This window comes from Mesoplodon densirostris, chromosome 14, assembly GCF_025265405.1.
Source record: "Mesoplodon densirostris isolate mMesDen1 chromosome 14, mMesDen1 primary haplotype, whole genome shotgun sequence".
NCBI classification, from domain to species: domain Eukaryota; kingdom Metazoa; phylum Chordata; class Mammalia; order Artiodactyla; family Ziphiidae; genus Mesoplodon; species Mesoplodon densirostris.
In genome coordinates, this window is record NC_082674.1 from 84,592,907 (window position 1) to 84,619,129 (window position 26,223).

Consider the following 26,223-nt stretch of genomic DNA (forward strand, 5'->3'; position numbering starts at 1 on the left):
TGTCACATTTATAAAATGGGCACACGAAAAAATACCAATTTGAATGTAAGTTGCCAGTGTGTTCTTTTAAAGCTCTGTGTAACAGAAATACTTGAAGGCCCCTACTTAAAAAGACTTGACTTTTTGAGATACTTGATTATGGGGATCCAAACAGCCTCTTTAGCTGAGTGTTGCATTGGAATAACTCAAATCACTGTCTATTTTTAGTTTGTAAAACTACTGATCCATAGGAAACTCGGCTGCCCCACTACCTTTAACAACTTCCAAGTCTTCAGGCTCCATGTAGAAACTGCCATGACATTTTACAGAAAATGTGCAGCCCTATACTTCACACAGGCAGCCTGAAATGCATTTCTGCTCCTACATTACAGGCATCACCATCAAAGCATCTTGTGTTTTAAAATTAAGTTATAAACCAATCTTTTAGAAAATTTAAAATAAGAACAAAATTTTAAAAGCTGTGTGGGTGAGGGAAGATGGTGACTCTGACGTCTTGGATCCTTTCACATAAACTTGGTAAGGGAATCATTCACTTGGGACATTTTAGAGATTCGGAAAAATATGTGTTTGTGTTTTCAGTCTTCCAAGAAAACATTTAGGAAAGATAAGTCATGGGCTCCTATTGTTTTAGCCTAAGAAATAACAACTTGTCAGTCTAAGTAAGTAACTATATTTTGGTGGCAACTGGCATTATGTGAAAATATTGATTCGATTCCCAGGCACCTTGGATGTGTGAAATTCACACTCTGTGGCAGCTCCAACTATCTAAATAGGAGCAGCTGAGGGCAACAATCTGGTTGGAAGTGGTAGTGGGGAAGTATTTGGAGGTGCATTTCTATGACAGTTTTTACTTAGATTTTATACTAAAGGTCAATTAAAACATATTTTTTTCTAAAGATGCTCATATTGTATTTGACATATGACTGAGAAAATCTTTGTTCTTTATATCAAAAAAATGTGTACACAAGTCTAATATACAGACCCCTACACTCACACAAAATAGAGATGCTGTGAGTGGCAGAGAATGTTTTGAAGACTGTGCTAAAGAATGCCACACTGTCTGCCACCCAGGGCACGGGTGCCATTCACAACAGTTGGCTTGACTAGCAGGTATTAGTGAGCTTGCAGAAAAAGAAAAGAACATGGAAGCTCTTAAATCATATAAATAAATGATCTCAGTTAATAATTTAGCTAATATGTAGATTTTTCACTATGGCAGGATTGACCTCTATTCTCTTTGGTTCTCACATATATAATCACCAAGGTGATTAAGACCCATTCAAGCCTGTCTTTCTGACATTGGGTCAGTCGCAGATAAAAGCTACGGGAGTACAATAAATAGTGACAGGATCTATATTTTTGGTCACTTTATGGTCTGAAACAGCTTTGCTACCAACTATACCCCAAGCTTCAGTTCCCTGTTCATGTGAGGCACAAGGGCACCAGGAAACCGCTGAAGTGACCTGTCCTTCTTGTAGTCCCCAAATTCCAGTCAACTACAAAAGCATTCTAGAGCAAGACAATTATTTGGGTCTTCTCTTTTCCTAGAATCTGAAGTCAGGCAAGGTCCTTAGAATACAGAATGTCAGGGATGGATGGCACCTAAACAAAGATGTGCCGGATGCAATATCTCAGGGTCAGATGATTAAAGCAATTTGTTCATTCACACAGCAATAGGGGTAGATCATTACACCATCAAAATCCCAGGCATCAGGTCCAAAAGATCCAGTGTTGTTTTTTAAGGTAAGGGTTCAAAGTACATATACACTGAGCCTCAGGCCAGTCATGGGGCTCTGTGAAGGTGAACTCTCTCCCCTTCTAAAGCTGATGGAGTCAAGGTCATCTGAAAACTTGTTTTTAGTTCAAAAGAGTAATATGCCAACACACCATCCCTCTCAAACTATGGCTTCAGGCTGGCTAGGGAGCTTTCTGACATAATAACCCTTACAGCTAACAAAGATTGAAAACATGAGCATCAAAGGGTTTTTTTCCTTGACAATTAAAAATTCTTGCTTTTGAACAAACCCCATCATTTTTAATAGGGCTTAGTTTTTCATTTTTGCATCGAAGGGATGTGACCTTTCAGATGTAAGGTTATACTATGCAGCGAAGTTTGTGAGTTTGCTGGGCTAAAGCATATATACCTTCAAACGGTTATAGAAAACACAAACCATGGGGGAAAACAGTCATATACATATAGAGTTCAGTCACTCCCCATGTTGATGATGAAATAGTAAAACTAATTATTTAGTACAACAAAATACCAAATACGCCTTGCTCCTCTGCAGAAGCAACACTGAATGTAACCTCTAAAGCCTGATCTGGTGGCACCACAAACACAGCTTAGAACTCAGGTGCTTTGGAATCTTTCTGATACACAACACTACTCTTCCTCAACTTTGGACAGTACACTAAAATAACATTAAGAGTGCTGGCTTATGATTTTATTGTGGTGAAGGTAAACTGGTAAGAAGTGTATAAGGCTAATAAATATAAATGTAAGCATAAATCTTAATATATACCAAAAGAGAGGAGAGAAGAGAGAGAAAGAAAGAGAAAGAGAGGTGAGGGAAGGAGGAAGGAAGGAAGGAGGGAGCATGCATGGGCTAGCAGAGAGAACACGGACCCGAAGGCATCTGAAATCTGGCTTCATCACTCACCCGTCAGCTATGATTTTGGTCAGGCTACATTTTAGTTTCCTTGGGTCTCAGTTTCTTAATCTGCAAAATTATGATATTGATGATTAAAGAACTTACTTGTTAAGAGGATTAAAAGAGATAAGGTGTGGAAAATACTATAATATCTAGCAGAGAGAACAAGCCAAGTGTTGTTATGTACCTTTCCTCTTCTCCTCAGGTATGGGCAACAAAGTTAATTGCCTTCTCTTTTCTGGAAGCTTCTTCAGAAGTGTACTTAATTCACCTATTGGGTGAATTATAGGGGTAGGTCATGGTGGGACACGTTTTTATCCAGATGTCAGCAAAGCAAATTTTCATGGAAATTAATAGTTATTCTTTCATCTAAAACAGACTTGATTTCATAATACGGCCCTGCACTTTGCATTTTGATTATGTTGGACAGATTGAAATGCAACCTGGAAGTATTTACATATGTGCACAGTTAACTCAAGCAGTGTAGTAGACTTTTGACATGAAATATTTAGTACTCTTAGAATCCACTATTTGCAACCAACCTCAAAAGTCCATGGCACTTAGTAATTTTAACAGATATGGACCAGGCAGACCGTGCAGATGAAGTTTCATGAAGCTAGTGGGTGAGCAGTACCAAAAAGCAGCTTGGATGATCTGCTCCACTAGTGGGGACAGGAATTCTTCTGCAGTAATATGTGCTATTCCCCGGGATGTGTGCAGCAAGTATAGCTCTTCTCTGAAATGTGATTTGAGAAATATGGAACTTAATCCCTGTACAACAGGAACCACAGAAACAGCTAAGGTTTTCCAGCAATTACTTTGGGATCAGGCACTGTACTAAATAATTACATGAAGGATTGGACACTAGGCTACATGTACCTCTTGGACAAGAGCTTTGGGGCAGTGAGGCACAGTGGTTGACAGCTTGGTCTCTGGAGTTTGGGACACTTGGGTTTGTGTGTGAATTCTGCCTCCTTATATTTGTGTGACATTGGGCAATAAATTGTGATATTTAACTTCTTGGAACCTCAGTTTTCTCATATATAAAATGGAGTCAAAAGGAGTGGCTACTTCATAAGGTTGCCAAAAACATTAAAAAAGGTAATAAAGAGCTTATAAAAAACCCTAGCCCTATATTCAAATAGTTATTAACAGCCTAGGGTAAATCCTTGAACTTTTCTGAAAGCTTTATTGCATGTTACAGGAAAAATTACAAAATATGGCAGAGTTTAGGAATTAGGGAATTTGGGAGGAAGGGTATTAGAATATATACTTCTTAAAGGATAGAAAAAATACTTACAAGTTTAACATGCACTCGACCTGAACAACAGAGCTCTTCATAAAATATGATTTACAGATTTGTTATGACTAAATTATTTGAGAAATTCCAACAATTCATTTCCAGTTCAAATATGTTAACTGGATTGGGGAGGCAGCATTGAGGAAAAGATGAGAATGTTCAGTTTTTACTTTAAAAAAAAAAAAAAAAGTATGGAGCTTCCCTGGTGGCACAGTGGCTGAGAGTCCACCTGCCGATGCAGGGGACATGGGTTCGTGCCCCAGTCCAGGAGGATCCCACATGCCGCGGAGCGGCTAGGCCCGTGAGCCATGGCTGCTGAACATGCGCGTCCGGAGCCTGTGCTCCACAACGGGAGAGGCCACAACAGTGAGAGGCCCGCGTACCTCAAAAAAAAAAAAAAATAAATAATAAAAATAATAAAAATATGGAGATCCAGGTCCATCCATATAGTTTTGGTTTATTTGTTTCTTGTTTTAATTTTTATTTTATATTGGAGTATAGCTGATTAACAATGTTGTGTTAGTTTCAGGTGTACAGCAAAGTGATTCAGTTATTCATATAAGTGTATCTATTCTTTTTCGGATTCTTTCCCCATTTAGGTTATTACAGAATATTGAGCAAAATTCCCTGTGCTATACAGTAGGCCTTTCTTGGTTATTGATTTAAAATATAGCAGTGTGTACATGTCAATCCCATCTCCCAATCTATCCTTCTCCGTACCCTTCACCCCGGTAACCATAAATTCATTCTCTAAGTCTGTGAGTCTGTTTCTGCTTTGTAAATAAGTTCATTTGTATCAATTTTTAAAGATTCCGCATATAAGCGATATCATATGATATTTGTCTTTCTCTGTCTGACTTACTTCACTTAGTATGATAATCTCCAGGTCCATCCATGTTGCTTCAAATGGCATTATTTCCTTCTTTTTAATGGCTGAGTAATTTTTGATGCAGCTTTTCTAGATTTTCTTTTTAGTGCATGATTTGAATCAAGACCCTGGAATTGACAAAGTTCTATTATATTTATTTCAACCCAAGACATTTGTATAAGGTTTACAGGATCGCATCTAACAAACAGCTGCATTTAGAGCCAATCAAGAAACAGTCTCAGAAAGAAGGTTGTGTTTTTTAAGAGTTCCAAGTGATTTCACCACTGGAGCAGGTCAAGACAGAGCCACCCCAGACTTTTCTCTGTCTCATATCCTAACATCCAACATGTTGGCCCCAAAATCCAACCATTTCCTCCCATTCCACTGTCTCTATTCTGGTAATAGTACTAATCCCTTGCTGGACCACTGGACCATCCTTTTATCTATTCTCCTATCTTCTTCTTTTGTCACTCCATGGTATATTTTCCGTATAGCTTCAGAGTGACCCTTGCAAAATGGAAGTCTGATCATATCGTGCCTTTGCTCAAGGCCTTCCATCCATTCAAATATCCGAGTAAAATACAAAATCTCTGCACCCAGCCCTCAATTTCATATCTGGAATTTTTCCTCTCACTCTTGGCTGCACACACTGGTCTGCAGTGTGGTCTCTTTGTTCTTTTTTTTTTTTTTTTTTTTTTTTTTTTGTGGTACACGGGCCTCTCACTGTTGTGGCCTCTCCCGTTATGGAGCACAGGCTCTGGACGCGCAGGCTCAGCGGCCATGGCTCAAGGGCCCAGCTGCTCCACAGCATGTGGGATCTTCCCGGACCGGGCCAAGAACCCGAGTCCCCTGCATCAGCAGGCGGACTCTCAACCACTGAGCCACCAGGGAAGCCCTAACCTCTTTATTGGAGTATAATTGCTTTACAATGGTGTGTTACTTTCTGCTTTATAACAAAGTGAATCAGTTATACATATACATATGTTCCCATATCTCTTCCCTCTTGCATCTCCCTCCCTCCCATCCTCCCTATCCCACCCCTCTAGGTGGTCACAAAGCACCGAGCTGATCTCCCTGTGCTATGCAGCTGCTTCCCACTAGCTATCTATTTTACATTTGGTAGTGTATATATGTCCATGCCACTCTCTAACTTTGTCCCAGCTTACCCTTCCCCCTCCCCGTATCTTCAAGTCCATTCTCTAGTAAGTCTGCATCTTCATTCCCGTCTTGCCCCTAGGTTCTTCTGACCATTTTCTTTCTCTCTTTTTTTTTTTTTAGATTCCATATATATGTGTTAGCATACGGTATTTGTTTTTCTCTTTCTGACTTACTTCACTCTGTATGACAGACTCTAGGTCCATCCACCTCACTACAAATAAGTCAATTTTGTTTCTTTATCAAACACGCCAAGCACATTGCTGCCTTGGGGGTCTCTTCCCTTTCTGGTCCACAATCTGGAACGTTCTTCACTTCCTTCAGGTCACTGCTTAACAGTGGTCTTTGGAGACCAGGCTTTTCCAACCACACACGCCCTCTGTTATTCTCTATCTCCCTCTATCTCTATGCTGCTTTAATTTGCTCTACAGCACAGAGTCCCACCTTACATATTATACATTTATCTCACCATTTGTCTTTCTCAACAGAATGTACTCCCCATGAGAGCAGGAAGTGTACCTGTTTGGTTCACAGTTATATTGCCAACAACTGTCAGCACATGGTAACTACCCAGTAAACATTTGTGGCTGAATGAATCTTCTGTGCAAGTAGAGGGGCTGACTGAAAAAAGCAATTTACTCAAGGCTGAAACTAAGGCAGTCTGTCCTTCACTGATGATCGCATTCGTGATTTTGAATATGAGGGTTTGTCCCTTACTTTCAAACCTTGCATTTTCTAACAGACGCAGCTTCCTACCCTGCATACGGTGCTGCTACCAGAAGTAACCAGGTCAACAGGATGAAGCAGAGAATCGAGATTCCCTTGTGTAGCTCATCACTGTTATGACCTCAGTGACATACTTCAGTTTGGCAGAGAGAACCGGCTCCCTCTCTCATATCCTTTGTAATCAAGAATAAGGACAACTGTACACTTATGAGGCAGATGCAGGGACAAAATGACAGTGAAGTTAGAGGAATTAACTCAGGAGCATACTGACAGAGTTACTTCAGTGTTCAGTCTCCACACAGCAAGACCTTTCTACTCAGGAGAAATGGAAGTTCTCCACTTTAGTTCTTTTCAGATTCACAATTCTTCCTGGTAGTACATTAGGGAATTAAATAAGCACAATGACTATTTATTGATCCAAGAGGTACCTGTTTAGGGTCTTGCAGCTGTGTTGGTAATATATCTGGCTTGTTACTTCATTCATTCTTTAGGTAGCATCTGCTTATCAAATACCTGCTCTATACTAGGCACTCAGCTATCTGCTGGGGTAGTTAGGAATCAATTAGACATGGTCCTTTTCCTAAAGAAATTGATAATTTAACAGGAGAAACAGCATACAGACGTAGAGCTGGATGTGTGCAAACCAAAAGTAAATAGGGTTCTCATCACAAGAAAAAAATTTGGTTTTCTGTTTCTTTAATTGGGTATCTATATGAGATGATCAATGATCACTTAACTTATTGTGATAATCACTTGAGGAAGTATGTATATTAAATCATTATACTGTGCACCTTAAGCTTATACAGCCCTGTATGTCAATTATATCTGAATAAAACAGGAAGAAAAAAACCAAAAACATGTACACAGTTCTGTATGTAAATTATATCTCAATAAAGCTGGGGAAAATATTTTTTTAAACTTTGAGATAATAAATATTTGTTCTTATTGTTTTTTGAAGTAAATAGGGTTGCATGAGAGTGAAAACACAAGGATCTAAACCCACTTAGGGATGTGATGTTTTCACTGAAAGGTGAACAATTAGAAATAAGAGGAAGGGGTGCAATGGGGAGCCTGTCAGGAAAGGGACAACATAAGCACAGGCCCAGGGTGGAGGGGGCATATCACTTTCAACAAACGGAAGGTGGCCTGCGTAGCCAATGCTTTGTAGGAAGTGGGAGAGAACAGGAAGATGAGCCTGGAGGCTAAAGAGGGGGCCAGATCACGCAGTCCTTGCAGACTTCCTTGAAATATTGGTCTTTAATCTGAGAACAAGGGGAAATCACTGAATGGTCTCAGGTAGGGAAATTGCACAGTCTGGTTTTCATTTTCAGAAGTTCATTCTGGTTGCTGTGAGCAGAAGGGATGAAGGAGGACCAGGCAGGGGAGAGTGTCCTGTTGGGAGGGCATTGCATATCCCCAGATGACAGAGTATGCATCTTGCACTGAGGCTTTTATGGTAGAGATCGGGGAGTAGAAAGAAGAGCAGGCAGATTGACTGAGAGCAAAGCAATGGAAGAAATGTTCCAATCTGGAGGTTCAGAAAACAGCTGTATTGATTTTGCATCTCATTTTCCAGATTCACATTTATTTCTTTGCTGCAATGCATATTTTGCCCCCACTTTACATCCACTCCACCCCTACTGAGACCATGTTACTTTGGTACTGAGTTGCCATAATTTGAATTTCATTTCTCCAGAAGGCTTGGGAATGAGGTACAGCAGGTGTGCTCTGATCAGCTCCGCACACCCTTAGAGTCGGCCCCACCCTGAAGCCCTGAGCTCACCCTCAGAGGAGATGAGTTACCTGCATTCTAGAGATGAGGAAAAATGACTAAATTTTTTTAAAAAATTAGTTCTACTGGTGGTATTTCCTATAGTGGCTGATACTATAGTTCACAAAGCATCATTGTTGACCTGTTAAATTCTCTTAATCAACAAACTCTAGTGCAAATTTACCTAGTCTTTATTAAATGTTACAAACACTGTGGGGAAAAAAACATAAAATTTCACTTGTTAAGGCAATTATGAAACTTCAAATTATTTTTTTCCTATTTATGTTTTGAAAATATTTTATTTTCACTTAAACTATCTTGGTTGAAGATTTTCTAAAAACTATAACATTATACAATAGGCTTGATACCTTCCATTTACTTCATTGCATTAATCTCTAAATAGCAAATACCAAACTGGTAGAAAATAACACACAAATATAAGAAAAAAAACATAAAAATAGGTGGAACACTGAACATAAAATAATGAAACTCTATAGTCAAAGGACTAAAACTGCCATAATTTATTTATAGATTGATAATTCCATGTATTCATGCACTCTTCATTCAAAATTATCTGATATATAATCCCTATATGATTTACATTAGAGATCCATTAGAGGTTCCCAAACGGGGATCAAATGTGTTCTGGAAGGATTGTGAGGTTGTGTTTGGTGGAAGCAGACCCTTGAAGTGAAGGAATTGTAGGAAGTGGGCAAGACACAGAGATTTCAATTTAGTCAGAACTGGTTGTATTGATTATATATTTATTTGAGGTATGGTATTCTATTGAATAAAGAAATCTCTGATTAAAAATATTAACAACAACCAAAAACACCCCACAGATTTATCTAAACCAGCTCTCTCAGGGATTTCCACTTCCAGCCATGAAGGAGAAGCCAGTAAGAGACCCACTTTCCTGCTGAGAAGAACTAGAAATGCAGAATAAAAATAATTTCCTTGAAAATATGGGGCAGCAGCCAAAGGAGTTAAAACTTAGGCTAGATAAAAAAGAGATGCTTGTTGAGGGGGGCCCAATTTTCTGCATTTCACTTTTCCTCCCAGGGATTTGCTAATTCTTAGTATGGAAAGAGAAACTGAGATGCCAGGTAGAAGGTAGCTGCTGAGAGGAAGATAATTCTTTAGAGTTTTCAGCAATCTCATAGGGCCAGGGAGGCAAAAACTAGAGTCCAGAACAGCCAAGGGAGCAAAGGCTAGGAGCTAAAGTCCCATAGAGAAGGGAGATTCAAAGACTGGCCCTTTACTGCAAGTTTCCTTCCACAGTTTTTGTCTATTGTTACAATAGCAACAGTCAAGAAGCACATTGAAGGCATATTAAAAGCGAATCATGACAATGGAAAAACAAAAATTGGAGTAAATGCTTCACTGATGAGGCGGGATACTAAATAATACATCTGATTCTCTGTTGGCATCTGGGAAGACAATTCCATAGGACTAGGGAAAATGAAAGGTAGACTAGACCTCAGAAAGACTATAGACTATCTCAATTCACTTCACTTGACTGAATTGAGAGGGTTTGCCTCTCTGCTGTCCTTCAGATGACAAGATGAATTCCCCCTGGATAGAAAAAAACATTATCTAGACTGCTATGGTCTGAATGTTTGTGTCCCCCCAGTATTCATAGATTGAAATCCTAATGCCCGATGTGATGGTATTAGGAGGTGAGGTCTTGGGAGCTTTGTAGGTCATGAAAGTACAATCTTTATGAATGAGATTACTGTTCTCATTTTTTAACTTTTTATTTTATATTGGAGTATAGCCAATTAACAATGTTGTGATAGTTTCAAGTGCACAGCAAAGCGACCCTGACATACATACCTATGTATCCACTCTCCCCCAAACTCCCCTCCCACCCAGGCTGCTACATAACATTGAGCAGAGGTCCCTGTGTTATACAGTAGGTCCTTGTTGGTTATCCATTTTAAATACAGCAGTGTGTACATGTCAATCCCAAACTCTCTAACTATCCCTTCCCCCTACCCTTCCCCACTGGTAATCATAAGTTCATGCTCTAAGTCTGTGAGTCTGTTTCTGTTTTGTAAATAAGTTCATTTGTATCATTTATTTTTAGATTCTGCATGTAAGTGGTATCATACAATATTTCTCTTTCTCTGTCTGACTTATTTCACTCAGTATGACAATCTCCAGGTTCATCCATGTTGCTGCAAATGGCATTATTTCACTCTTTTTAATGGCTGAGTAATATTCCATTATATATATATATATATATATATATATATGTACCACATCTTTATCCATTCATCTGTCGATGGGCATTTAGGTTGCTTCCATGTCTTGGCTACTGTAAACAGTGTTGCATTGGGGTACATGGGGTACATGTATCCTTTCAGACCATGTTTAACTCCAGATAGTGTATAAAAGCGACCCCACAGAGATCCCTCTCCCCTTCCACCATGTGAGAACACAGTGATAAGTTGCCAGCTATGAACCAGGAAGAGGGCCTTCACCAAAACACATCTATTCTGGTGTCTTGATCTTGGACTTCCCGGCCTCCAGAACTGTGAGAAATATATTTCTGGTTTTACAGGCCATCGAGTTTGTGGTACTTTGTTACAGCAGCCTGAATAGATGAAGACACAGACCCTCTATATTTTTTCATAAGCATGTTTGCCATTCAATCAAAAATTACCCAGTGTACTAAAAATAAATAATAATAATAATCAAGATAAAATCAAATAATAAAAACAGTCACCATAATAAAGTATCCGTTTTGAAAGCCTTATAAGGCTCCATAATCACTTATTTAAACAAGTACAAATTCAATTAAATGAAACATGGCACATTCCAGTCATCAGGCAAACATCAGAGGTGAATTATAATTAAGAGTCTTAACTCCATTTTGAATATTTGACTGCTGACAGTGTTTAAGTCTCACTCTTCTCCCTTTCCCTCTTGCTCCACAACTGGGCAAACTAATAGGAAAATCCAACTTTTTTTTTGATGCCAGTAGGGAAATTTGAAGAAACATTCAAGATCCAGCCTCTCCGTGGAAATCTTGACTCCAGCCCCACAGCCTGATAAAGACCAAAAGCTCTTGTTCTTCTCTTTGCTGAAGCCACTGTGGACTGGCTTGGGCACCTGCTCTGCTCTCCCTAGAAAGTCCCATTATCTGAGTAATAGAGCTGTTCATACCCTCTTGGTGGCTGCTGTTGCATCATCAGTCTTGAAATCCAAGCTGATTTCGGGGGGCAGGGAAAGTTGCCCTCTGTGGGGCAACCACAAAATGGAAACAAAATTGATCCAAATATTGGAGTTTTTTGACTTGGATTTTTAAAATAACTCTGATTAATGTATTTTTTAAAGGAGATGACCTGATAATGAATTCTACCAGAGAACTGGAATCATTTTTTAAAAAATGAATCAACTAGAAATTCTTAAATAAATATTGAACTCAGTAGATCAGTTTTAAGTATATTGGACAGAGATGATGAGCTTAAAATTAGGTCAGTAGAAAATAACCAGATGTAAGTATAGCTTAGGAAGAAACTTATAGCCTTAAATGCACATATTATTAAAATAAGAAGGGCTAAAAACCAATGGTATGATTATCCATTTCGAAAAGTTAGAAAAAGAACAGTAAGTTATACCAGAAGAAAGCAGAAAAAAGAAATAAAAAGATTGGAGCATAAATAAAATTAAAAAAAAAACAAAATCTACAAAGCTGAAAGCTGTGTTTTAGAAAAGATTATTAAATTGATCAAACTCTTACAAAACTAATCAATTAAAAAAAGAGAAGACACCAATTAGCCATATGAGGAAAGAAAGAAAGAAAGGAAGGAAGAAAGAAAGAAGAAAGAAAGAAAGAAAGAGTAGTGCAAATTCTCACACATTAAAAAAAAATTAGGAGACAAGGGCAATTTTATGTTGAAAACTTACAAAATTAAATTTAAATAAATTCCTAGAATACAACTTACCAAAGCTGACCCAAAAGGAAATAGAAAATTTTAATAGTCTTAGGTTTAAAAAAAATGAATCTGTACTTTAAAAAATCTCCCTCAAATAAATACCCAGGTTCAGAGTGCTATATCAGTGAATTCCTCCAAATATTTAAAAAATATATAATGTCAGTCTTACACATTCATTCACTTCCAGGAAACAGAAAGATGGAATAATTTCTTACTCATTTTTTGAGGGAAGGCATAATTTTGATACTTCTGAAGGAGAATAAAGGAGACAAAAATCATACAACTGTCTCAAAATGTGCAGAAATTTTGTTTGATATGATTTTATACATATTCATGATCTTTAAAAATCTTAGTGAAGGAATAACAGAAGACAACTAAATTAATCTACTAAAAGTATCTGCAAGAAACCTAGAATAATCAATATAATTAGTGGTAAAATAATTAAATTTTATCACTGTGATCTAAAAGTAACAGAAATATCTATTACCACAATATAGATCTGAACATCTGGCTAGTACAATAATGCAAGGAATAAACAAGATACAAGGATTGGAAAAAAAGAAATACAACTGTCATAATTTTTGGACAATATGCTTGTGTATATAGAAAATCCTAAAGGCTACAGTCAAAATTTGGCATTAGTAAGTGAATTTATCAAGTTAATGGATATGAAAATCAACATATCAACCAAATTTTTCATATTATAGACACAGAAACTAAGGCCCAGAAAAGTGCCCAAGTCCATACAGACACTTTCAAAATAGAAAAATGGTGACTCTCAGCCCAGCACTCAAGTTTTCTTACATGTATGCATCAGCAATGAAGCACTTGTTTGAAGTACATAAGCTACAGAAAAGTTTTCAATTCCTGTTCACCTCTAATCAAACACAGGATAGTGCATACCCTAGCCATGGCACCTCCTTGGCATCAAGAATTTCTAAAATGCTGCTGCAGTGACCACACAGGGGGAAGGAACGAAACAACTAAGGGAAGCAAATCAGCAAAGGTCTGAAATGTGGAGTCTGAATGACATGAAGCTGCTGCTTCTGGCACAAGTTGTGGATCAAGGATCATCCAGAGTGGCTGGAATCCCTTTCAGTGAAACCTACAGATGGGATGAGGGGAAATGGTGGGTGTGTCCAGGGTCTATCACAGGAGAATGGAGAAAGTGTAGACGAGTGGGCTACTTGGTCCTGGCCTCACATTTACACAGGGCATCAAATTTGAACTTCAAACATCATCTACAAATGAGGTTACACACAGAATTACAGAAAGACACTGACAGGACTGACAGTAGGAGATGTTTCTCATATAACTTTGAAGGCATGCCCTTTTCCTCGTCCTTAATGCCTATGACACTATGGATTAACATTCTCTATAAATTCTGCAGTTATCATGTAAGTACAGTGATTATGTATATGGGATGATGTATCTGTAGGTTAATATTATTATTTATTACATACAAATATTTTAAACTTCTGTAGCACTCATTCAGCATTCTTTCTTTCCTCCTCTTCCTCTTTGTATCCCATTTTTCTTCTTCTTTACCTGCTCTTTCTCAAAATAACAGAAGGGGCCCGAACTTCCAAGGCAACCTTGGAAAGACTCTGGATTCTTCAATGGCCAATTTGGAGCTTGGAATTTGTGTGTGGAATGTGAAGACTAGTAGAGTACTTGCCCCATCCGTGGGGACAGAGCCCGAAAGATTGTCTTGATATTATAAATATGACCCTATCTTTAGCTCTAGTCTGGTGTCACCTCAAGACACTGGAGCTATGGTAGGAAGTTCAAGGGTTTTATTTTAGTAGTTTCAGCTTTTGCATGTTCAGCTTGCCAACTGCTGTCATGGGTGATAGCTCAGCCTGTGTCCTAGAGGACCAGGGGTCTCCTCTAGGCTTGATGTAGGACTTCCTGTAGGCTGAGTGTTCAGCCCCAGAAGCGACAGCAGTGCTGGTTTAACCAAAGAGTGAACCAAGCACATGCTTAGGGCACGATTAAATTGGAGCACAACCCCATCACTCACTGCAAGAAAAATGGAGAGCATTTCATATTTGATGAACTTATTCAGAATTTAATTTTGCCATCCAAAGAAAACAAAAAGTAACTTATTTAATTTTTAGCTTGCATTTAAATTGTCTGCAGTTTTGAGTAATTTTATTTTATTTTTGAGTTACAGTGGGGCTATACCAGACTTTTTGTTGCTGTGTTTGCTGTTGTTTCTAAGTACTCAGACCCTGAAACACTTTTAATCTGGCTCTGATAACCATTCCCTAAATTTGCCAGGACCCTTGCCCTCCTTGACTCTTTTTCTCTATCACACACATTTCCTGTTCAACATCTCTCTTTTCTATGTAGCCCCACATCACTCAATCCATCCTTTGCCAAGCTGTTGGTTTACAACTCCTAGATTTAGGCAGTCTGGTTAACATTTCACTTTTATTTTGTTTCCCTTGAACAACATTTTTTCTCAAAATCACACAGCACAATTTTGCATTTATAAAGCAACTCCAACAGATGTCTCTAACAGAGAATATACTTAGGACCTGAACTTACACTCCTACTACTGCCCCAAGATCCTTCACCAGGAATTCAGACATCTCATATAGGGAGGGGGGATTGATTTTTACATGTTCATAATGTGGCCAGCTAATCCAGGCTTAGGTGAGTGGAGTGGAGATGGGGATGAAAAGGGAACAGTGTTTAAATCTCCTTTTGGCAATTTTAATTCTATTCCCTCTAATCAAACCTGGTCTTCAGCACTTTAGAGGGTCCTTTCTATTGCTCCTGTTTCAGCCTCTGCTTATTGTTCAGGAAAATTAGCAGACATGTTTCAGAACACGTTTAGAATTGTCTAATAGAGAGAGGAGAGATTACTGAAAACCTGTTTCCTTTGCAAGGGATGGAGTCGACAGAAAATAAAAGAAAGATCCAGGAAAACCATAGAAGGACAGCCCGTTGAAATTCCAAGAGACATGTAGAGATTAAACCCACTGATAAATTCTAGTCTTAAGCCTCTCTTGACTTACCTCCACCAGCTTGTTGGCATGCTCGCGGAAAACCTGGGCGTATTCCTTCACTTCCTTCTCATTCCCACTTTTTGCAGCCTCAATGAGAACTAACAAAGGTACGTTGGTTTCCAAGAAAGAATCAGATATGTGATCCATCACTGCTTTCCGAAGCTACAGTGAAAACAAAATCAGAAACACACACAATTAAGGAACAGAGGAATTGTCTATTTGAGTGTATTACTCATTTAGCCACATGAATTATATCACTGCCTGGAAATAGTTTTTCTAAAGTCCCATTTCTCATTGTCCACAGGCATAATGTTCCAACTCTATTTTTAATCTTGCTGGTGCTTATCACATCAAAGGAAGGCAGAGAGATATGACTAATGAATGATTCTGAATTAACTGTATTGTAAGTCAACTTGAAATTTGACCTATGCATGGTCTGTAGCTCAATACATTATAGGCTCTCCTTATCAAAGTTCTGCTCTCATCCTTCATTGGCCAAATGTCTCCCTTCAGGTTTTGAGTCTTGATTCAGCTCAAAAACTTGGGCTCTTTAGAAAAATGAGAAATATAGGCATCATTCAACAGGTGGGGAGAACTTTAGGTGAACTGGGCCTTAAAGCCACCCTAAAACCTTACCGCTCTGCAGTCTCCTACCCTTTATAGATCCATTGTTTGTATTTAATGGAAGTGGAAACATGAAACATCTAACAATATCAAAAATGCGTCTGCCCATGTGCCATGATGATATAGTTGCTGTGCTCCAGAAAGAAGTACTGACAATTATTCTTCAGGGTAAGTTAGAATAAACATACCCAAACTTCTAACAGTGCATAATTACACATCATCCCCACATTGTTAAAATGGGAAGCAGGGCAGCTGCATGAAAATGAAATGAAAGTGTACTGAGCAATTACCTTCGTGCTGCTTTGTTCATAACTGTCAGAATGTATACAGGGAGAAAACATCCCAAATACAAATAAGTATGAGAGAAGATGATAAACAATGTGTATATTTTCCAAACAAATATTCCTATTCAGGAGTATTCAGGCAAATCTTTTGATAAGGTGATACACATACACATTTATCATTGGTCAGAGGAGAATTTTACACAAATCTCGGTTCCTTTTTGCACTAATTACCATAAAGTATGCATGTGTGTATGTGTAGCTTAGTTTTGGTTTAACTCTGGATTGAGCTGGACATTTCACCATATAAAATATAACAAAGCCTATGGAAAATTAACATTAATTAGTTACTCATTTAGCAAGGTGTGTTAAAGTTCTGCTTGGGAATAATGTTTTAATTGGTGAGCTCATATATTCTGGGTATGTATGATGTGCCAGACAACTAAGGTTAACCAAGATCTTTACATATTACATTACTTAATCCTTACAAAAATACTATGAGATAGGGACTAGTCTTATGCCAGGTTTTCAAATGAAGAAAATGGGACTTGGAAAAGTTAAATAACTTGCCTGCCATCATAAGGTGGCAAATAGCAGAAGCCAGTATAAAAAACTCTGAAGGGGACAGTGCAGTGGACACTTGAAACTGACCTGGTTTGGCTCTCTTCCAGGACAGAGACCCTCATGAGGGAGAAACTACTGGGAGAGAAATCAAAATTGAACTGGATGGGGACAACAGAGATAAAAGAAAGGGAAAGTCCAGGTAAAGTGGGGGGCAATTGTCAGAGCCAGACCTCACCAGTCAAGCCACTGTGTTTTTTTTTTCTTAATCTTAAAATTTTTATTTTGGTAAAATATATATAGCATAAAGTTTTCCATTTTAACCATTTTTAAGTGTACAATCCAGTGTCATTAATTAACTTCACAATGTTGTGCAACCAACATCACCATATAGTTCCAAAATATTTCCATCACCCCAAATAGAAATTGTATAAGCATTAAGCAAAAATTCCCCATGCTTCCCTCCTCTGAGCCCCTGATAAATCTACTCTCTGTCTCTATGAATTTGCCTATTCTAAATCATTCATATAAGTGAAATCATACAATATGTGTCATTTTGTGTCTAAGCCACTGTACTTTTAAATGTCACACAAAAGTAACAGGAGTGAGAACTCTGTGAAGCTAGAAGAGCTATTTGCTCTTCTAGCCTCTGTCTAAACCTTCGGGAAGATTGAGTTCACATAAAAATGAGCAACTTGAAATTATCAAGGTTAAAACTCACATAAAATTATTATCAGAAAAATATATCATCTCTACACACACTGAAAGCATGCCAGAAAAATATGCCTGTAAAACAAATTAAAACTGTAATCTACTATTTCAAGCATATTAAAATACACTAAAAATTGATGCAAGATATGAAAGAACATAAATTAGAAAAAGAAGAAATTATAGGATGAGGTCATGAAACTCAGAGAAGAATTATAAATAAAAGAAAAATCATTTGAAGACTAAATAAGAATGAATAAACACAATAGCAAATGCCTCAAGAGAAATAAAAAGAGAAAAGAAGGAAAAATTTTTACCCAAAATAAATGTTTGAAAAGGAGATTTAAAAAATTTGAGAAAAGGTGACACATATTGAAGATAGGCAAATAAAATTCAATTTATGGCTACTAGAGGTCCCTAAAGAAGAAAATCAAAGAAAGAAAACAGAAAGAATACTAAGAACTCTAATTCATGAAAGTTTTCCTCAATATATATATATAAAATTTTCAATTAAAGTGTTATTATATAAATATAATCACTTACATATTTATTTTATATAATTATTAAAAATATATATAAATTATATTCTTTATACATTCAATGTAGAAATATATATTCTACATAGAAATATATATTATATATATATAAACTATTTTCTGAAAAAGCATATCATGTACTTGAGAAGAGTGACCTATACTATCAACCAAGAAAACTGGATTCTAAAGAAAAAAGAGACAAGTCTTTATGTACTTGGGCAAATAGAGCATGTGACTTATAAAGGAAAGAAAATCAGATGATGACCAGATTTTTCAACAGCAAAGCTTTTGCCAGAAGAAAATGAAATACTATATTTAAGATACTCAAGGGAAGAAAATATGACTAAGAATTTTATAACCAGCAAAACTGACTTTCAAGGATACAAGCCACAGACCAAATTTGATCAACATACAAGAACTCAGAAAATATTGTTGCTATGAGACTTAGGGAATCTGTTAGAGAATGAACTTTACCTGGCAAAATAACTAGGAAAACATCAACATAATATCTAGAAAAACATAACATAAGTAATGGCAGTGAGTATTCAATATATACATGTTTATAGAACTAAGAATATAGGATAGTCAAATGGGAGAGAGTATAATACAAAATGGATGTATGCTCTGGCAATGAAGAGGTAAAAATGAAAAGAGAAAGGGAATAGGATCTTTTTTGTGAAAAGATTTTAACTATCTTATGTAATTTTAATTATAATGGTAGTATGAAGATTGCTATTCTAACATTATTGTGTTTCAAGGTAAAATAAAACAAACAGTTATGAAAATTTATTTCTCACCTCCTGTGTTCTTGCTAACCAGAAGTGTTGGTGTGGAAGAAAGATGATGTAATATACAAGAGGTTAAAGAAAAATCCTATAATCCTAGATCTGAAGTAGCAATATCAGTATGAACACATGAGATTTTAAAGTGAAAATGCACACACACACACACACACACACACACACATACAATTTCCAAGTTCTGTCCAATGAAAAGGTCTAAGAACAATGGGCAGTCCAGTAGCAATGAACATCTTGAAATACAATTTTCCCCTAAACCAAACTAGGACTTCTTAGAGAAATGGTTGATTCCAATTTCTTTGAGGCTAGAAATATGCAAATAGCCTGAAATATCTTATTATACCAGACAGCAAAGAGAGATCAAAGACTACTAGGGTCATGCAAAAATAACTCAGGAGGCTCCCACTTGGTCAAAGACTGGACAATTTAAACACCACAAAGAATAAAAATTCCAGTGGCTTGAAACCCATCAAATATGTTTAAATGAGTTTATAATGACTAAAAAGTAATAATAATTAAGTGGTCACCTTCATAGGATGACAAAGAACCAATTCATTTATCTTGGAAGGATCAAGAATACATCTTGCCTTTCCTACATGAACTGAAATTCTTTGTAACAAGGAAAATGTCTGTCTATAAATTTAGTCCACTTAATAAATGAAGACAAAATGATAGAATATCACCAGTTTGCAACCTTTAATGAATTAAGACATCAGACAATGAACAATAGTGGTTGAAAACATCACAAAAAAGATACAACAATTTAAGAATTGTGAATCACTATACTGTACATCTGTAACTTATATAATATTGTATATCAACTATACTTCAATTTTAAAAAAAGAGAGAGAGAGAACCAGACATTATGTGCCTTCTGATGAAACAGCACAATCCCAAGTACGGTGATACCAAAGGGATCAAACCTGAACATGGTAGAAGCTCTGGATCCCCTTGGTGATTTACACAAAATATAGAAGACAGAATAACATATGGGACTGCATCACACATATCTATTCAGCTAAATACCAACTCCGGAAACCTTACAGTACAAACCATCCGGGTTCCCCAACAGATAGATTATAAGCAAAAGAAAGGGATGGAAGGGGATGCAACAGATTAAGAGACTAAAAAATAAATCCCAAAACGTGGGCAAACCTAACCTATATCATCTGAAGATGCATATCAGAGTGATAAAACCACAAAGGAATACAAGGAAGTGAGTATTCTCAAAGTCAGGATAATGTTGCTTTTTGAGGGAGGCAGGAAATATAAAAGGAGTTTCTACGGAGGCTGGCAAAGTCTATTTCTTGACCTGGGTAGTGGTTACAAGAGTGTTTGCATAATGATAATGCTTACTGTGTGTGGATTTCTGTATCTATGCTTTATTTTATAATTAAAAATTTCAAAAAAAAAAAAGAAACATTTCTCATGCACACTTTTCCAATTTTATCTAGATGGAATACAGACATGAACCCAAGGTGACCTGGGAAGCCATGAATTGAAGATGGTGTACAACCCCTGTTCCCCCCAATCAACCTACACCTGAATGCATGGAGGAGAGCTTCCCAGTGTTCTGTCACTGGCCCAGTATTGTTACATGATTAAAAATGCAATTCTATTTTGTTGGAGCTGTTGCACATTTTGAAGTTTATTAGTTATAGTAGTTGGTCTGTTCTAACTTAACTGGAACACATTGAAACAGATCTCTTTTTTTTTTCTGCCAATTCTGTCTTCTTTCAGGCTACACTTCCTTCCCTTGATTCTTCCTATTTAAAAGGTGGGCCCCAGGCCAGTATCATTGCCATTTCCTGGGAGTTTGTTACAAAAGCAAGCCTCAGGCCCATCCCAGACCTCCATTTCAACCAGAATCTGTGTTTTAATAAAAAGCCTAGGTGATTCCTATGTACAATAAAGTTTAAAGAGCACCACCCTACAAGAACTATTGTATCTGTTAAGTTCTTAGTTGCAAGCATTAGAAACTGATTTTGGAAGGTTTAAGCAGAAAAGCTCTCCTGTTAGTTGAAACAAATAACAGAATTCAAAAATGTTAAGACAGGGTTCCCCTGGTGGCGCAGTGGTTAAGAATCCACCTGCCAGTGCAGGGGAACAAGGGTTTGAGCCCTGGTCTAGGGAGATCCCACATGTCACGGAGCAACTAAATCCATGCACCACAACTATGGAGCCTGCGCTCTAGAGCCTGCGAGCCACAACTACTGAGCTCACACACCACAACTACTGAATTCCACATGCCTAGAGCCCGTGTGCCACAACAAGAGAAGCCACCACAATGAGAAGTCCGCGTACCACAATGAAGAGTAGCCCCTGCTCACCGCAACTAAAGAAAGCCGGCACACAGCAACAAAGACCCAACACAGCCAAAAATAAATAAATAAATAAATAAATTTATTTAAAAAAAAATCTGTTAGGACGCTGTGTCTTTATGTCATTAGCTTCTGATGCAAAATCTTAGGCAAATGAACCTGATTTTTAGCTGAGTGAAATATAGACCCAAACTCTGGGTCATGTGTAAACATCTAGTTGCAAGGGTGAAGGAGGAAGGTGTTGGGTGGAAAGCACTTTGTAAAAACAAGTGTTCTGGCCATTTTAGCTTCTTATATACCAAAATTCATATAATGAGGAATTCCGCAAACATCGGAAAGGAATTCAGATGCTGACTCAAAACCAAAAAATGGCCAATAAAAATAGATCTGGTAGAGTAATAATTCAGGTACTCAAGCATGGGTGGAAGGTGGAAAAAATAAATACATTTATAGGAAAAAATTAAAGGTGAAGGGCTGTCTGTAAGAAACAATATCAGAAACTATGGTCTGGGACAGGAATGGCAAGTATACGACCACATTTCCTTTCTATGCCTACACCAGACATGACTAATCAATCACAGTGTTCTTTTATTCTGAGCTCAAATACCACTTCATAATCCTTCTTAAGACAGTGTTCCAGATACCTAATGCCAATAAATCCTATTTCTTCTGTAGAAGGAAAGCTTTCTTTCTTTGCTGAATCTTACCTGCAATTTAAGTGTTTTTGCTTGCCAACCTTTAGGTGGAATGGTCTCCAAGCACCTGACAATCCAGTGCCATCTTGATTTTCAGAAATAAGAGTTAACACCCAAATCTAGGCTGGGCTCATGATATTTAACAAATGGCTGATTGTTTTAACATGTCTTGTCATTTAGACAGATGTTTAGAAAAATCTTGTTAAGAATAATAGTCTTTACTTCACTACAATGATGTAAGATACACCAATCAAGGTCAAATTCAGGGTAGAGGGTGATTTTAAATGGGCTCAAAACTTTGAACCTTAAATATTTCCATGGATACAGCTGCTCTGGACTCTTCACAATCACTGACATATTTTACCATGTTTCCTTAAGCTTTGGGGTTTAATTGTTATTAAAAATGAAAAATCAAAACAAAAAAGTGTCTGGGCCAGGAGCCATCTAGCCTAGGGGCTTGACAAGAATTAAGCCTCATTAAATCAGGCAAATTTTAGCCAGTCTGAAGGTCAATTAAGGTAATCAGTGCAGTAATCCACCCAAAACCACTTTAATAAACTAAGGTGCTGCCAATGCACACAGTGCACTGGTAATGACAGCACTGCTCACAGTTTGGGATGGGGGTGGGGGCAGCTGTGGGGGGAGCAGAGGCATATCTATGAAGCTTGTGCAAGAGCACTCAGAGAATAATCCCTTTTTTTTCCCTTTATTTTGTTTCTTTATGAGAAACACATAAAATCCTTTGGTCATTCTATTCATTATCCTGATGGCACTATCTTCTGTGAAGCAAAATAATTTTAATTAGGATACTAGCTTCTTTCCTTTATGAAACCTTACTTCTTTAAAAAGAAAAAGAAAAAGGAAGAAGAACAGTTCATCAGGCTTCATGCTTTTCTCCATATACCCCTCTCCCCAGTTCAGGCCTTACTGGACCAATTCAAAGCACAAATGTCATCATTAGAAACACCAATGTGCATGCCCCTAAATAACAAACACATGATGGTTTAGTTTAGTCAGATAAACAGTCCATGCCCTCTAGATTTCTCCTCTAGGAGTGCTGATGCAGTCAAGATAACAGTTGATACATATCTTGCTGATGGATTAAAAAGCACTGAGTAGATAACTGTTGTAGATTTGTTATATGAATGGCCCCATTCTTCACCTTCCTCTACCCAAGCCCATTGTCATGTAACTCCGTATTGTCTGCCTTCTCTGGCTCTGGGCTGGGCCATGTGGCATGCTTAGGGTCAATGGATGTTGACAATTATGATACATGCAGGTGTGAATTTCCTTGGTGTAGTGGACTTGCTTGGTTTAGTTAGTCTGCCATTCTCATGAGTAGGACATGCCTAGGCTAGACTGCTTGTCCCAGGAGGAGGGAGACAAACATGTGGAATAGAACTAAGTCACCTCAGTCATTCCCATCAAGACCATCTTATGTCAGTGAAGAGCAATTAAGCCCATACACATGAGAAGGCTTGACTAAGGTGACCACCCTAGACTACTGAGCAACAAAAGCTATTTCTGCATGCCATTGAGATATTATACTGCACTATTGTGACAATAGATGACTGATAATATACATACTAAACTAGAATAAGTTTTTGTGGTCACTGAACCATTTTTGGGGGGAGCCACCATCAAAATAAATTTCTGATCAATCAGTTGACTGGTTGGTGTCATTCTAACTCAGTTCTTTGGCCAAAAGCGCTGGATTAACAGTAGTCTGCTCTACATGTACAATTATAAGCTCTGGGTTATGCTTAAAAACATCACAGCTGCAATTTCTTATTTTTATAGATTTAACCAATTTTTAGTTTGAAATTGTCCTGAAAAGACAAGTCATGGGGACTAAGACAGGGAAGGGTTGGTCAGGGATCATCCTGAAGAATAGCAGCAGGTACTTGGCTCCTTCTGCTGGCTCCATTTTCTGTCCCAGTATGCACAGCACCATACCAAAGTCCCCTTCTTATACCACAGTAGGCAAGGGCAATTGCTTTCATGGGAAGAGAGAATGAAATATTGCCTTAGGATCCCAGGCAGTGCTGGGTCATCATGGATCTCCAGAAGGCCTCAATCCAGCATGTACAGCAGCTTTCCTTAGTGCTGGTAAAAATGTTAGCAGAACGTGGAGCCCATCATCACTGGAGGCAATACAAGGAAGCAAAAGAGAGATCGGTGGAATGGAGGGTGAACTCAGAAGGCAGAAGTGGATTGCAGCAGTGGGCAATGGAGAAAAGGTGGTAAAAAGGGGAGCAGGAAAGGATTGGGGAGAATTAGTATGTCATATTAGCAGACTTTAATGCTTATTTTGTGTCAGACACTGTTCTAACTGATTGGAATAACTCATTTATTTCTCTGAAAAGACCTGGGTACTATGTTCTCCATTTTATAGGTGAGGAAACTGAGGCAATTGAATGTTACTTGTCCACATTCACATGACTGATAAGTGACAGTGGCAGGATTTGAACCCAGGCTGGCCCAAGAGTTCACACTCTGAACTAGTAGTATATGCAACCTCTCCTTTGTCTAATTTTTTTCAGCTTTGCATACATTATTGACTGAAAGCAAAGGTATATAGATACTGATGGTGCATAAAATTACAGGAATATACGTGATCCAGCTTTCTGGATGATGAGTGAAGTGCATGAAGAGTTCTAAAAGATTCCCCCAGGATAATAAAAGAAAAAAAAAAAAGAAAGAAAGAAAACCCCAGTAGAGAGGATGGGAAACAGACCCAGGGGCAGATGGATACCCCAAGAGGGAGTAAGTTGTCCCTCCAGAGGCAGAAGTGATGCTGAGTCCTAATGAATCCCCATTCCAGGAGCTGAAAGGGACCTCCTATATACTCACTATGAGACTCTGTGACTTCCTGGGGCTTTATGAGTCTGTAAAGAAAAAAAAAATGGAGGACTCATGGGTCAAGATATGTCTACTGCAAAAACATGTCCATGGGTCTTACTTGCTTTTATGTAACTATCTTATTAAAACTTTTTGGTCAAAGTGTTTTAAAACAGTAAATTGTCAGATTCTCAACAAAGGCTTAAGTCAACAGGAGTGAGAGTCCTCCCAGAAATGATTGGGATCCACTTCCCCTGCTTTCAGATGGTAATTATGGTATGTATGAAAATCTATAAGCCAGGTGGTGACAGAGGTTAGAAGGGATCTGCATTATTATAGAGATATCTTTGAAAGGTGCAGATGAAGGTTAGTACTGTGACAATCTAGCATTCTAGGTTTTTTCTCATTCTTAAGAGTTTTAGGATCAAATCATATTCATCCTAAATATATCTATCTATGACATAGTCCATGAGCAAAGGCACATCCAAAATTGAGACCCAGAGTCCTAAGCAGCCAGGACCAGGGACACCTTGAACTTGGTATCATCCAGCAAGTGCAGGGACTCATAAATACTGCATTCATTAGCTCATGAGCCCTGTGATTTGTGTCTCTGATGAATAGGGGCACATTTTTTGACCCCTCCAGTAAACAGGCAATGTAATTCCTCGGTAAATTGACTATTAGAATGGTTTAAATGCCCTTGCCTACAAGCTGAAAGGCATAGTTAACACTTTTTACATAAGCTAGAAGACCAAAATTTAGCTATCAATCAACCAGAGCAGAAAGGAATGACTTGACAAAATCATTCGTTAAGTCTGACAGGAGTCAAGAACACAAGACTTTCTTCCAACTATTTAAATGTATGTGTGACAAGGGAATATTAATTGCCTAAGCCAAGACATTTAAAGGTATTAGCTCAGCACTACCAGTCTATTTTACCCAATTAGGGCTATTCATCAATATAAACAACTACATTTTCTTCAGCAAACCAAAAGAAATACAGTTGATGGATCACAACTATTCTAACAATTCACTTTCTTATTTCATAAGAGGGCAGAGTGATTATAGGATAGAGTTTAACTCACAAACTCAAGAAGAAGAATAAACTGTCTCAAAAACGACCAAAATGGGCTGCCAATGGGGTGGGACATGAGGAAGGTATGATGTGTATTGAGCCACTTTCAAATAGATACTGCAAAAGTGTTTTGCAGAGTTTAAAAATCTGCAACCATTTGATGAATATGAAACAGTTCTCTGAAAAAGACAGTTCAAGTAAAAAATGGCCCTCCCCAGCCAACAAGAATCAGAGAAGCTTAAACTTGGATGAGACTTTGAAGGCTGTATGCCCAATTTTAATCTAACCAATGAAAGGACACCTATGCAAATCTTTTTAATGGGTAGACATTCATTCTTTCTTTAATTTC

General features: G+C 37.8%; 1 protein-coding gene across 5 annotated transcripts in view; it reads right to left on the reverse strand.

Moving 5' to 3' along the window:
• Positions 1-26,223, reverse strand: part of CTNNA2 (catenin alpha 2) — a 1,046,049-nt gene that overhangs the window by 219,282 nt on the left and 800,544 nt on the right. For all 5 annotated transcript variants that reach the window (XM_060116852.1, XM_060116853.1, XM_060116851.1 and 2 more), the window contains one exon: positions 15,442-15,594. In XM_060116852.1, the coding sequence (XP_059972835.1) occupies positions 15,442-15,594 (153 nt within the window). The remainder of the gene's footprint in view (positions 1-15,441; positions 15,595-26,223) is intronic.